Source organism: Budorcas taxicolor, chromosome 21 (genome assembly GCF_023091745.1).
Source record: "Budorcas taxicolor isolate Tak-1 chromosome 21, Takin1.1, whole genome shotgun sequence".
NCBI lineage: Eukaryota > Metazoa > Chordata > Mammalia > Artiodactyla > Bovidae > Budorcas > Budorcas taxicolor.
This window is the reverse complement of record NC_068930.1, coordinates 22898271-22911978: the sequence shown is the minus strand read 5'-3', so window position 1 is coordinate 22911978 and position 13708 is coordinate 22898271. Positions and strand designations below refer to the sequence as shown.

The following is a 13708-nucleotide window of genomic DNA, read 5'->3' as shown; positions in this document are numbered from 1 at the left end:
GAGATAAGGGCCATCCTATCCTGTGTCTCCATAGATAATGGCCCACAGCTCTGAGAGATGCAGGATGTTCATGGTTTGAGGCCAGACCCAGCCCAGCTGTGAGGTTTGGGATAAGACCAGTCTCCTGACAAGGCCAAGGGTGATGGGTGGGGAGAACCATTCTGGAGTGACTGTGCTGTTACCTGAGTTTCTGGGCCACTGGCTCTAACTCCATGGATTCTGAGCCTCAGCTGTCACAGGGCCCTGAGCCTTTTCCAGGTGTCTGGCTTAATCCACCTCCAGAACTGGACCTTTCTCTGGCGGGTCCTCGGTGAAGACCACTGCCGTACTGTGACTGTGACTTGCCTGACCATCACAGCACCATGTCCACTGGGGTCACATACCCAAACCTGGAGGCCTGGAATACAGTGTGCTGCTTCCTCCGCCTGCCACAGCTCTTCTGTACCTGTATGGCCTTCTCCCTGGTGGCCGACATGGGCATTTCGAGAGGGGACATAGGTAACTGGTCCATGTCCATCTGGGGCTTCTGTTTTGCTGTGACACTCATAATAGTCACAGTCGAGTTTTTTGATTTCGAATCACGCTTTCCTTTCTTCTGGTACAACCTCTCCATCACCTACGCCTGCTACGCCACCCTCCTCTGCCTCTTGGCCTCCAGCATCTGCTCCATCACCTACGTCCAGTTCCTGCCCGATGGACCCCTCTGGGACCGGGCCGTCGCAGCCGCTGCAGTCTCCTGTGTCGCTTCTGCACTTTATGCCATAGATGTGGCCTTTGTGTGGAGCTGCTATGAGTTCGAAGAGATCACCTGCTATGTGCACACTGTGCCAGGCCTGCTGAAGGTGCTGGAGACCTTCACGACTGGCATCATCTTTACCTTCCTCGGCAACACCTCCCTGTACCTGCACCAGCCAGCCCTGGAGTGGTGCATGGCCGTGTACTCCATCTGCTTCATTCTGGCAGCACTAGCTATGCTGCTAAAACTGGGTGGCTGGGAGAACATACTGCCTGTCCCCTTCCCCATTTTCCAGCTGGGGCTAACCTTGTTCTCCATCCTCCTCTACATCAGTGCTCTGGTCCTCTGGCTGCTTTACCAATTCTATGAGGAATTCGGCGGGCAGCCCCAGTGGTCCAGTGATATCAGCTGTTTCGATGACCTCATGTGCACCTGGATCCAGCGACTGGCTGTGGCCATCCTGACAGCCATTAACCTATTGATTTATGTGGCTGACTTGGTGTACTGTGCCTGCCAAGGTTTCTATCGGGACTGAGGACCAGCCCAGGGACTTCTGATCCCCTCTGGTCACAGAAGGTCTCCTCATTGAGCTCTGTTATCCTCTGATGTCTTCAATGGATGTGAACTTGGGCAAACTCTGGGAGATGGTGAGGGACAGGGAAGCCTGGCTTGTTGCAGTCCATGGGGTTTCAGAGAGTCAGACACGACTCAGCAAGTGAACAACAGCGATGTCCTCTGATGTCCTCTTCCTGGCTCCCTCACTCCCTCTTCACATCTTTCCCCACTCATCTCTCTCTTTTCTGTTTCCTTCCCTCCATCTGCTCTGTCTCCTTCCTATTTTCCTTGGTTGCTCATGTCCTGTTTTGCTTCTTTCTCTTGCTTCTCTCATCTTTTCTCCATTTTCTGCTTTTTGCCCCTTTTCTGGTCATCCTTGGTTTTCTCGTCTCCTGTGTCCTGACCACCTCTGCCCATTTTCCTTCTTCTGATCCATCAGGACCTGAGATTCCTTCCTTCTCTGTCCACCGCCCCCTCCCACCTCCTAAGGTGGTGACTCCACAGCACACAGTCCTCTGTGCAGCTGTTCACACCCTGAGCCTCCAGAGGGGTCTCATTGCCAAAGCAAGTCTGTCCACCTGGGGGTGCCTTAGTTGGTGTGTATGTGGGGAGAGTTAGGGGGTGGGTTGGGAGGGGTTGGTGGCTGGAGGTATGTAGCTAGAATTTGGCCTCCTTTCTCCCAGTGGAGAGGGATGTACAGTGTACCTCCCCTTTAAGTCACACAAAAATCTCTGGAGGTCAGTAATTCCCAGTGGGCAGGACCCTGGATCCCTGGGTCCCATCCTGTGTTCAGCCCCACCTGAAATTGGCTCCAGAGTTTTTCTAGGCTTACTAAATACCTGCTGTGTAGAGGTCATCTTAACAGAAGTTGGGATACATTTCATCCCAACTACTTTCTGGAAAAATAAAAAAGGAGCTGAAAAAAATCACAAGGTCTTGAAGACATCTGTCTGCAGTATTTGTGGGGGGCTGTGATGTGGCCCTCCGACCTCAGTGATCAAAGCAGCAGGTCCTGCCTCTGCAGGGAGCCATATCCTGGAGCTGACAGACTAGTAAGACATGTGGTCCAGTGGACTCGGCTACTCTTACCAGAACTAAATGAGCAATAGCACTTGAGTGGTCTATCAGTGAAATCTTTACCTGGCCTGGGAATGAGCATTCCTACCAACCTGGGCAAATTGGTTAACGATGTATCTGAAAACTTGGTTGAAATTAAGGTGGAAATAGAGGGGCTGTGTAATAAAGAATGCTGTCTACCATCCAGTTCTACAAGAATATAGTCATCAGCTACTGCAGTCACTGATCTACAATCCACGTTGAAAGGAATTGAGGGCAAAGATCAGGATAAGGCACTTTGTGCTCTGGGAAAACTGGAAGAACTGGCCTCAAAGAGATATTTTCAGGAGAAACTTTCATGGATCTAGTTTCTTGCACCCTCTCATGCTCTTGCAGAAAAGTGCTAAAACTGTTAAATACGATGCCTGTTCCTCAGGAGGACTTTATTATTCTGAGGTTGGCTTGAATAAAATTTCCCATTTCTTTCTTAGACTGTTGATTAATTCTTCATTGACAAAATCAAGTATGCACTGATGTCTACAAGTCTGAGTAAAGAATCTCATATTCTTCTATTTTCCTAAATCAAACTGAACACAACACTGGGAGCTCACTTCTAAGAGGAGATGCCTCTGTGCTTTAGTAAAAGAATTGTCCAGGGTGGGCTCACCTGAGGGGCTCACTGTCCAAGCCTGTGGTTCATGACAGCGGCTACTCCCTCCTGTTTGAGGGGGGGGTTAAGTGTCATTTGTCATTTGTCACAATTCCAAGACTGGTCTTATCCCCTCACTATGGAGCTCAAAAGAGAGTGTGAAGGTCCTCTACTTAGTTCAGTCCTCTCATCATAGGGGGGGTGCAGCTGGACCCCAGGGAGGGGTAGGACTTGTCCAGAGTCACCCTGGGTGTGGCAGAGTCAGAGTCAGGACCCAGGTGTCCTCTCCCCAGGCCGGCTGTCCGTTCACGGACGCACACTGCTTGTGACAAGTGTGGCAGCAGCGTCCTCCAGGCTGGGATTCTGCCCCGTCCACCCTCGTTCTGCACAAACCTGCCCTGTCCCCCCGAGGAGGGCACTCATTGCTGCTGAGTCCATTTCCTCATCTGCTAGAGGGGGGAGGGGTGCCAGAGACCCCTGGTCCCTCCCAGCCCCCCTCTTCCCAGGGCACCTGGACTTGCCAGTCCTGGAGACTCAGAGGTGGAGATGGAAGCCGGCTCCCTCCCCTCTGGCCACCCTCTCTGCTTGTTTCCTCTTGGCTGCTGGGTCCTGTTTATTGGCCACATCCTCCCTGATTGCACAGACCCTCCTCCCCCACGACCTCTGCTTGGTGGGGACCATGTTTCTCTTTTATAACATGAGTTTCCTCAGTCACTTCCCAGTGTTCCAACTCTCTAGTGATTTTTGTCAAAACACAAACTGCTTCCAGGTGCCCCCACAGTCTGAGGTGTCCCAGACTCCCTTGTTCCTGCACATTCTTGTCCTCCCACTTCTTCAGAGTCCAGCTCAGCAGTCTGAATGCTCTCACTCTGTTTGGAGAGCTCATGTTACCTTTAGGGAATACAAAGGTCATTCTGTTAAGAGTACAGAAAGACTGACCATATGCAGGGGAAGTGGAAACAGAAGCCCAGAATAAGAGGCAGACCTGGGGTCCCCGGCTGGGTCCACAGTCACAGGTGCTCCTGGCTCCAGTCCAGTGGCCCCACAGCCCTGGTCTGGTCTCCCTGGGGATGGATGGTGATCATGTGGAGAGCAGAGCCCAAGAGATCAGCTTTCTAGTTCCAATTCTGCAACTCATCTGCCGTGAGCATGTCTTGTCACTGATCTGAGCCTCAGTTTCCCATTTATAAAATAAGCAAATTATACTAAAGGGATTATTATTAAGCTATTTTCCCTGAGGCTCTAAGTTTCTGGTGAGTTGATGGGGTTGTAAGTAGGCTGATGGCATCATCCACCACTTTTCTCTAACCAGAGCTGTATGAAATGAATTCTCTCACTCAAGATCTCATTTGATAATAAAGGTGGATAGGTTTAAAATAACCCAAGTGCTCATCTTTAGGACAAATATTAATAAACCATGGTGTAGCCACAAGATGGAATACTACTATACACCTTGGAAAAATGAGGAGTCTTTCAAAATAATAATAAGAAAATATCCCCAGGATTTATAAGGAAAAAACAGTAAGATACAGAATTATGAATGAATTTTAAATTATCAAAGGAGAGAAAATAAAAATAAACACGTCTGTATTTGCTTGATTCACATCAAAAAGCACATGACGGACTCTTAGGCGTCCAGTGGAGCAGTCACCTGGTCCTGGTGGGGGAGGGAAGCTGAGGGTTGAGTGAGAAGGGATTATATGGCTCAATATATGGCTTTTTAGAACAACTTGATTCTGAAACATGGAAGTAAATTAACTTTTTAAGAAAACAAAATTCAAGCTTGAAAAATATCCCAAGAGGAGAAGAAGGGTCAGGGGAGGGATTGTTGGCAGATGGCTTCCATGTTCCCTGCAGATTTGATGGACAGGCTGGGGGAGGAGCTGAGAGATGCCCGCACAGGCTTGTCTCCAAAGGCAGAAGGAAGGGAGGTACTTTGGGTCCAGGGGTCTGGGGAGGGGAAGATGTGGCCCCCAAGCCCACCTTCTGGGTGACCAGGGCCTTCTCCAGCCCTTTAGCACACAGAGTTGATGGAGAAGACCCCCCCATTCACCTGGTGCCCAAGCCTCAGTCCCTTCCCTTGCTCCCTGCCTGGCCTGGGCTCCCTGTCTCCTGGGGCAGCAGCCAGAGGCTCTCTTCTCAGCCAGCCAGAGCCTCCTCCAGGCAGGGTGACTCCAGCTGATGTCCCCCAGACTGTGGCCTGAGCTGCATCCAGAAAAGAGCTGAGGGCACAGATGTTTCCATTCTCTGGCTTTTCTTAGAAAATCATGGAGATGACTTCCTCAATCCAGCTTTGAGTGGCGAGAAGAGGGATAATTCTCTCCTGCACCCTCAGGCACCTGGCTGTCCACCCTGGTTGGGGATGGCAGTGCTGGCTGCCAATCCAAGCAGCCCTTGTCTGTGAGGCTGGCTGTGAATGTCCTTGTAGAGAGGCTGGTGGCTGGAAAGAGAGTGGTGAGCTCCATCAGCCCCCACATAAAGTCTCCACACTCTGTTTTTTTCTAGCTGGTTTTCCAACAGGGACTGATCTGACTGAAATAGGGGTGCTGTTGCAGGATCTCTGGGTGGGGCACTGCAGCCAGACCAGGACACACAGTGTCCAGGACATGACTCCTGGACCCAAAGGAAGGATTCCAACCTCGTTCTCACAGATTCGCAACTCTTGGAAGTCCACTACCCTTGTTTCCTAGTTTTATAAACAAGAGGAAGGATGAAGGGCTGAAGGTCAGCAGGGGGCACCCATCCCTCTTCCTGCACCCTTGCCTGGAAGCTCCCCAGTGCTGAGGCACCAATATCAAGATGAGACGAATGGACCTCTGAGACGGGGTGTCACCCCCAGGAAATAATGTCACCCTCCAGGGAATAAATGCAACTGGAAAAGTGAGGTGGAGGTGGGGTATTAATTAAGTCCCAGGGACATCTTATTGGACCCACAGGATTCAGGATGTTAAGGAAATTAACACTTGTCTCCATACCAGCTCAAGCATTTGTTGCCGTCTCAGTGCTGGGTGGTGTCCACTGACACTCAGCTCAGAGAGAAAAAAGAAAGCGATAAGAGGAGGACCCCAGGGAGTAAAGAGAATATGGAGCCAGGTTATTGCTAAAGATGCATGTTCCCAAAGCAAGAGAGTTTTTGCCCTGAAGAGATGAAGGCCTCTAGTTCTTGGGGTGGAGAAGGCAATGGCACCCCACTCCAGTACTCTTGCCTGGAAAATCCCATGGATGGAGGAGCCTGGAAGGCTGCAGTCTATGGGGTCGCTGAGGGTCAGACATGACTGAGCGACTTCACTTTCACTTTTCCCTTTCATGCATTGGAGAAGGAAATGGCAACTCCAGTGTTCTTGCCTGGAGAATCCCAGGGATGGGGGAGCCTGGTGGGCCGCCATCTATGGGGTCGCACAGAGTCGGACACAACTGAAGCGACTTAGCAGCAGCAGCAGCAGCAGCAGTCCTTGGCGTGGGGTGAACTCCACCAGGCGTGCAGCCCTCACTGCTCTCGAATTCTCCTGGAGATGTGGAAGAGCTCTGTGGCTGTCCTGGCATCTTCCACTGAGTTATGTCACAGCACGCTGTCCTGCAGACACAAAACAGAGAGGGGCTGGGGGTTGAATCCAGGCACCATGGGACTCGGGCCTTCCCTGCTAACATCCTGACACCCAGGGCTGAAGTGGGTCAGCGATGAATCTCCAAGGCCTCTGACACCCTGGACTCGGCAGGTGTCTGGAGCAGGCCTGGCTTCACCCATGAGCCTGGGGCCCAGGCAGGACCAGGCAAGGAATCCAGGTCCTGAGGCCAGGTGTGCCGTCCAGGGGCTTCCCATATGCTGGATGGGGGCAGGGCACTGTGAAAATACTGGAGTAGGTTGCCATGCCCTCCTCCAGGGGATCTTCCTGACCCAGGGATCGAACCTGTATCTCTTATACCTCCTGCATTGGCAGACAGGTTCTTTACCACTAGCACCACCTGGAAAGCCCCCCTAGCTTATACCCTTCCTCTTTTCTTTAGATAAACTATAAGGAAAACCTGGGGAGTTAGGAGTGGGTTCTTTGGGACATGACTTTACATTTTCCCCAGGATTAGTAGCTTCCTCAATAAGCTAATTTTCTTTTAACAGATACTTGTCCCTCACCACTGGACTTCTGAAAAGAGGCAGCCAAACCTGAAGGAGGTCCCTAAATAAGGATCCAGGACGAGGACATCATGACTTGTAAAGAAGAGGGAACTGGGAGCCCCTGAGCTGATCCTCAGTCCTTGAAAAAACCATGTGGACCAAGAACACCAAGTCGACCACGTAAATCAGCAGGTTGATGGCTGTCAGGACGGCCACAGCCAGTTGCTGGTCCCAGGTACACACAGAGTAGATGAGCCCGTCATTGCAGCTCGACCGCTCGGGCTGGCCACCAAACTGCTCGTCAAACTGGTAGAGAGGCCAGAGGACCAGAGCGCTGGTGTAGAGGAGGACGGAGAGCAGGGTCAGCCCCAGAAGAAAAGTGGGAAAGGCAATGGGCAGCCTGTTGTCGCAGCCACACCAGTTCAGCAGAAGGGCCGCGACTGCCAGGAGGAAGCAGATGGAGTACACAGCCACGCACCACACCAGGGCCGGCTGGCGCAGGTACAGGTGGCTGTCAATGACAAAGGCAAAGATGACACCAGCCACAAAAGTCTCCAGGCCCTTGAGCAGTCCTGGCACAGTGACCATGTAGCCGGTGATCACACCGAGCCAGACCCAGGTCCGAGCCCAGGCCACTTCGCTGGCATAAGCCACAGAAGCAATGCAGGAGAAGGCAGTGGCGGCGATGGCATGATCCTGGGAGCGGCCGCGGGGGAAGAACCAGATGTAAGTGATGGGGTAAACGATGGAGGCCGAGATGCAGAGGAGGGCAGCGTAACAGGCATAGGTGATGAGGAAGTTGTACCAGGAGAAGGGAAAGCGGGACTGGAGCCCACAGAACTCGATTATGAGGACGACGAGGGTCACGAGAAAGCAGAAGCACCAGATGAATATGGACCAGTTACTTACGGCCCCCATCCAAGTGCCCATGCTGGCCACCAGGGAGAAGGCCAGGCAGGTGGAGAGCAGCTGCAACAGGCGGAGGCAGTAGCCCAGGAGGATTGCAGAAAGCAGGCCTGAGGATGAGCACATGGTGATCCTGAAGTCAGATCAGTCTCTGTCACCGATATGGCAGTGGTCTTCCCTTGAGGACCCATCAGAGAAAGATCCAGCTCTGGAGGGGGATTAAGTCAGATGCCTGGAAAAGACTCAGAGTCTTGTGACCGCTGAAGCTCAGGATCTGTGGAGTTAGAACCAGTGGCTCAGACACCTGGGTAACAGCACAACCGCTTCAGAATGGTTCTCCCCACCCATCACCCTCGGCCTCGTCAGGAGACTTGTCTTATCCCAAACCTCACAGCTGGGTTAGGTCTGGCATTAATCCATGATATATATATTTTTTAATTATTACTTTGTGGTGCATGACGTTATCTGCAGAAACACGGGGCGGTGTAGGATGGTCCTTATCTACATCGTTCAATTTTCATGTCTCTGAAAATTCAAAAAGAATTAAAAAAAAATTCCTTTGGCCTTTAATGTCATGGATTTTGCTCCAAATTGCAATCTTGAATAAATATAATATTAAATTAAAATAATTCATTTGGTAACAAAATTTTACCTCAACAGACATGAGACAATTTCTGATCTTTATTTCACTTAGTGTGAATGTTTAAACGTTTGGTTGAAGAAACACTACTGGGTTTGCCTGTAAGGTGCTTTAAGACCCCAGGAGGTGTTACATCGTACAGGGTAGATTCACCATGTTTCATGACTGAAGCTGAAAAATTCTAAATTCTGGAGGATATATGACCCCAAATGTTTCAGGAATGAGGTACTGGATTGTACTGTTAACTCCATTTTGCAGAGGAGGAAACAGAAAACACTCAAGGACTTAAGTACCATCCATAGGTACCATGGCTTCTGCTGCTGCTAAGTCGCTTTAGTCATGTCCAACTCTGTGTGACCCCATAGACAAAAGCAGCCCACCAGGCTCCTCTGTCCCTGGGATTCTCCAGGCAAGAATACTGGAGTGGGTTGACATTTCCTTCTCCCGTACCATGGCTAGGAAGTGGAAATTAAGATAAAAGTACCAAAGCTGTGGGTTTGAGCACTTTGTTCTGTACTGCACAAGTCAGCAGGGCCCATGGGTGGAAGCCCAGGACCAAACTTGAGCTCTGGGACGCAGAACACAGCTGCAGGTCTTCCTTCCACAGCAACCTGAAGGCACATGTGTCCCGGCCTTTCCCCTCTGCAGCATCGTTAGCAGGAGCTGCCATCTGAGGGGACACAGCCCCACCCGGAGGAGTGGAGATCAGAGCTGAACAGGGAGGAACCATGGGGTGAGAGCAAGGCCATGGGGACAAGATGACATGGGAAGTAGGAACTATTCTGAATCCCCTCCCCCAGTTTTGCCTTAACATGTGGCTCTTCTCCATTGGGATAGGGGACACCCACCCAGCATGACTCCAAGGTGGAACGTCACGTGGGAACCGCAGAATAAATTAACATAATGTTTGACTCTTAAGCTCCAAAGATGCCATCCAGATGGGAGTCTGGCAGTAATCCTACCTGTGATGATTCTCCTGGCCTGGGAGACTGGTTAGCAGCTTCCAAGCTGGAAGAAGGGATTGGAAATGAACAAGGATGCTGTGTCTGATTCTGATGAGGAGCCTTTCAGGGCATCCAGGGAGGAGGTGGGGATGGATGGATGATCATCCCCTTTTAAGGGCAGGAGCTGAAAGAGGAGGACCCTGTAGGACCCCTGGGAGGGTCCAGCCCTGAGGCTGCTCCTGAGACTGGGGTTGTGGGGGGGGGGGGGTACAGAGTGGAGATGACTGGGGGGATCCCAGGGTCCCAGTGGCCCTAAGACAGCTCAGTAGGGGTCTTCTGACCCAGAAGGGATGCAGGCATGGAGCCATCCTTCCCATGGAGGAAGGGCCTGGACTGGAACTGAGACAGAAGAACAGGGGGCCTGAAGGGGTTTCCAGGCTGTGACAGGGACACGTGGCCAGAGTGGCAGGGACCCTGGAGACCATGGAATTGCCAGGTCACCTGCCCAAGACAGTCCCGCCAGCCAGGGCTGCAGTCCTGCTCACACAGGGGCTCCTCCAGGGTCCAGTGTGTGGGGAGTGAGGCCCTTCCCAGCCCACCCCCTCCTCAGGGACAGCTGCCCTGTTTCCAAGGGACTATTTGCTGAGAGGCCCCAGGGTGGAAGGACCAGCACCCTGAGCCCCAGCCAGCTTCCTGCCATCAGGGGATTATTATATCACCTTTGCTGATAATAAACCCTGGGACAAGCTGAGGCTGAAAGAGAAACACAGAGCAAACCCGAGAACCTCCCTGGACTCCCAAAGCTCCTTGAGCCCCAATTGCCAGTGGAGCCCTGGGGCCTGCAGGCCTCCCAGTGGGCACTACCAGGGTGGGGAGGGGCACTGGGGTGAGGAAATACGGAGGTGTGCTGTCTGTTCCCCAGTTGCTCCCCCACCAACATCCCCAAAGTCACCCTGATTCCACCTAAGGTTAAATGACAGCTTTGGATCCATTTGATGGCACAGGGGAGGACTTGGGCAGGAGAGGCATGGGGGTTCCAGCTGTGTGACCCTGGGTAAGGCCTGTGCCCTGTCTGGGCCTCAGGTCCGCCACCTGGAAAGAAGAGCTTTGCCTTAGTCTCCCAGAAGCCCCTCCTCCACTCTAATCTCTGAGCCTGGACATGGTGCCCCGGTCAGAGCATAGCCTGGATGTGGCTGAGCCCTGCCTGCCCAACTCCAGGCATGTGGACTGGAAGACGGTGAGCTGGAATGGTCATGGCTGGGACAGAGGAAGGAAGGAAGAGGTGCCAGAAGGACAGAGAAGGTGGAGGGGAGATGGACACTTAGTTACCAGAAGGCTCTGGACTTTTGGCAGACATTTCAGAGTCGGATGATTTGGGTCAAGTTGCTCATCAGAACCTCAGTTTCCCCATCTGTTTAATGGGCTTAATCCCTACTTTGTATCAGTTAAGTGAATAAAAGCATGTGAATGGCTTATCAGAAGGCCTGTCACATGACACTCTCAATCCATTCCAGTTACCTGGCCAGGCACCATGGTAACCATTTGCATGAGTTGACAGGAGGTCCTGGTAAGGAACACGAAACTAATAAGCCACCACCAAACAAGAAAGTTTAGGAAAGGTTCAAAAGTGACACCATGTGTCCAACCACCTTGCAGAATACTTCTTGCTGGCATCCGTCCTGGCTGAACAAGGCATGCACCACCAGGAAGGACTCGGAATCAGAAGGATTGGCTAAAAACAACCCAGAAACTGATTCTATCACCATAAAACCCAAGACTGTAAGCCATGTGGCAGAGCAGTTCTGGATTCTCTTACCCTACTGCTCTCTGTCTGGGTGCCCCTTCCCAGTAAAATCGCTTGCTTATGTGTCTCCTCAGATAATTCATTTCTGAGTGTTAGGCAAGAGCCCACTTTCAGGCCCTGGAAGGAGTCCTCCTTCCTGCAACAGAAGAAGTCAAGAAAACCTTATAAATGATCATATGATCATACAAATCAGGTCCAGCATCTTGGGCCAGCTATCGGTCTCTGATGTTGTCTTCTTCTTGTCCTGGTGTAGTGCCGTTTCCCCTCTGTTTGAGTGTCATTTTAAAGTGAGATCAGGTCAGCTGTCCTCTCTATAGACCAGTCCAGTGTAGGGGCCTTTGGAAATGGGAATTAATCCAAGAGTCAATTTCCCTTCAATTTCAGTATGCATGAGCTAGTTAAGAATACCTGAGAAAAAGATCCTTCCATCCAAGTTGGAGACAGTCCCTTAAATTGTGTCTTTTTCCAGTTCTGGTTGCAGGTCTTGAGGCATCTAATCTTCATCCAAAGGTAGACTACTGAGATAAGCTTCAGAAACAAACTTAGGGTGTTCTTTAAGAATTCAATTAGATGTTACATTAATATCCCATAACAGCAAACAACGATCCAGGAAGTGAGTCAGACCTCCATTAACAGACTGGGATTTGATATTTATTGAAACATCTTTTTCTCCCTAAAATTGCCCTCATTTTTATCAAATATAACCAAATTAAGGTGAGTTTGTTTGCAAAACAGTTCTGCTGTCAATAAATTTGGCCTGATGATTTATATAAACATAATTGACCTAGACTTTTTGTATTGCTGAAACTTTAATCTCAGACTGAACTTTTAAAATAAAACAGGGCTGGGAAAGTCACAGCAAAGGCTTATCACAGATTTCGCCTAATAAATCTAAGTGAATTCTTCCCTTTTCAAGGTCTCAAAAATTCTTGAGATTTTTGTACCTGTTAATGAGATAAACTTCCTAACTCATCTGATAAATTTACTGGAAACCTAAGAGTTTCTGATGTCTGGAGGAGTCAGAGAAAAAATATAATTGTTTTAATTTGTTTATAAAGTATCAGTTCAGTTCAGTCGCTCAGTTGTGTCCGACTCTTTGCGACCCCATGAACTGCAGCACTCCAGGCCTCCCTGTCCATCACCAACTCCCAGAGTCCACCCAAACCCAAGTCCATTGTGTCAGTGATGCCATCCAACCATCTCATCCTCTGTCATCCCCTTCTCCTCCGGCCCTCAATCTTTCCCAGCATCAGGGTCTTTTCAAATGAGTCAGCTCTCCGCATCAGGTGGCCCAAGTATTGGAGTTTCAGCTTCAACATCAGTACCTCCAATGAACACCAGGACTGATCTCCTTTAGGCTGGACTGGTTGGATCTCCTTGCAATCCAAGGGACTCTGAAGAGTCTTCTCCAACACCACACTTCAAAAGCACCAATTCTTTGGCACTCAGCATTCTTTATAGTCCAACTCTCACATCCATACATGACCACTGGAAAAACCATAGCCTTGACTAGACGGACCTTTGTTGGCAAAGTAATGTCTCTGCTTTTGAATATGCTGTCTAGATTGGTCATAACTTTCCTTCCAAGAGCAAGCGTTTTTTAATTTCATGGCTGCAATCACCATCTGCCGTGATTTTGAAGCCCCCAAAATAAAGTCAGCCACTGTTTCCACTGTTACCCCATCTATTTCCCATGAAGTGATGGGACCAGATGCCATCTTAGTTTTCTTAATGTTGAGCTTTAAGCCAACTTTTTCACTCTCCTCTTTCACTTTCATCAAGAGGCTTTTTAGTTCCTCTTCACTTTCTGCCATAAGGGTGGTGTCATCTGCATATCTGAGGTTATTGATATTTCTCCCGGCAATCTTGATTCCAGCTTGTGCTTCCTTCAGCCCAGCGTTTCTCATGATGTACTCTGCATAGAAGTTAAATAAGCAGGGTGACAATATACAGCCTTGACGCACTCCTTTTCCTATTTGGAACCAGTCTGCTGTTCCATGTCCAGTTCTAACTGTTGCTTCCTGACCCGTATATAGGTTTCTCAAGAAGCAGGTCAGATGGTCTGGTATGCCCATCTCTTTCAGAATTTTCTACAGTTTCTTGTGATCCACACAGTCAAAGGCTTTGGCATAGTCAATAAAGTGGAAATAGATGTTTTTCTGGAACTCTCTTGCTTTTTCAATGATCCAGTGAATGTTGGCAATTTGATCTCTGGTTCCTCTGCCTTTTCTAAAACCAGCTTGAGTATCTGGAAGTTCATGGTTCACGTATTGCTGAAGCCTGGCTTGGACAATTTTGAGCATTACT

At 50.1% G+C, this 13708-nt stretch overlaps 2 protein-coding genes across 2 annotated transcripts; one reads left to right on the top strand and one right to left on the bottom strand.

The window, feature by feature from the left end:
* Positions 1 to 362: 362 nt before the first annotated feature.
* Positions 363 to 1271, top strand: LOC128066601 (myeloid-associated differentiation marker-like). Its single transcript, XM_052659654.1, has one exon. The coding sequence runs from the start codon at positions 363 to 365 to the stop codon at positions 1269 to 1271; it is 909 nt and encodes a 302-aa protein (XP_052515614.1).
* A 5923-nt stretch (positions 1272 to 7194) lies between these two features.
* On the bottom strand, positions 7195 to 8139 carry LOC128066993 (myeloid-associated differentiation marker-like). Its single transcript, XM_052660119.1, has one exon. It carries the CDS (start codon positions 8137 to 8139, stop codon positions 7195 to 7197), a length of 945 nt encoding a protein of 314 aa, XP_052516079.1.
* Positions 8140 to 13708: the final 5569 nt, after the last annotated feature.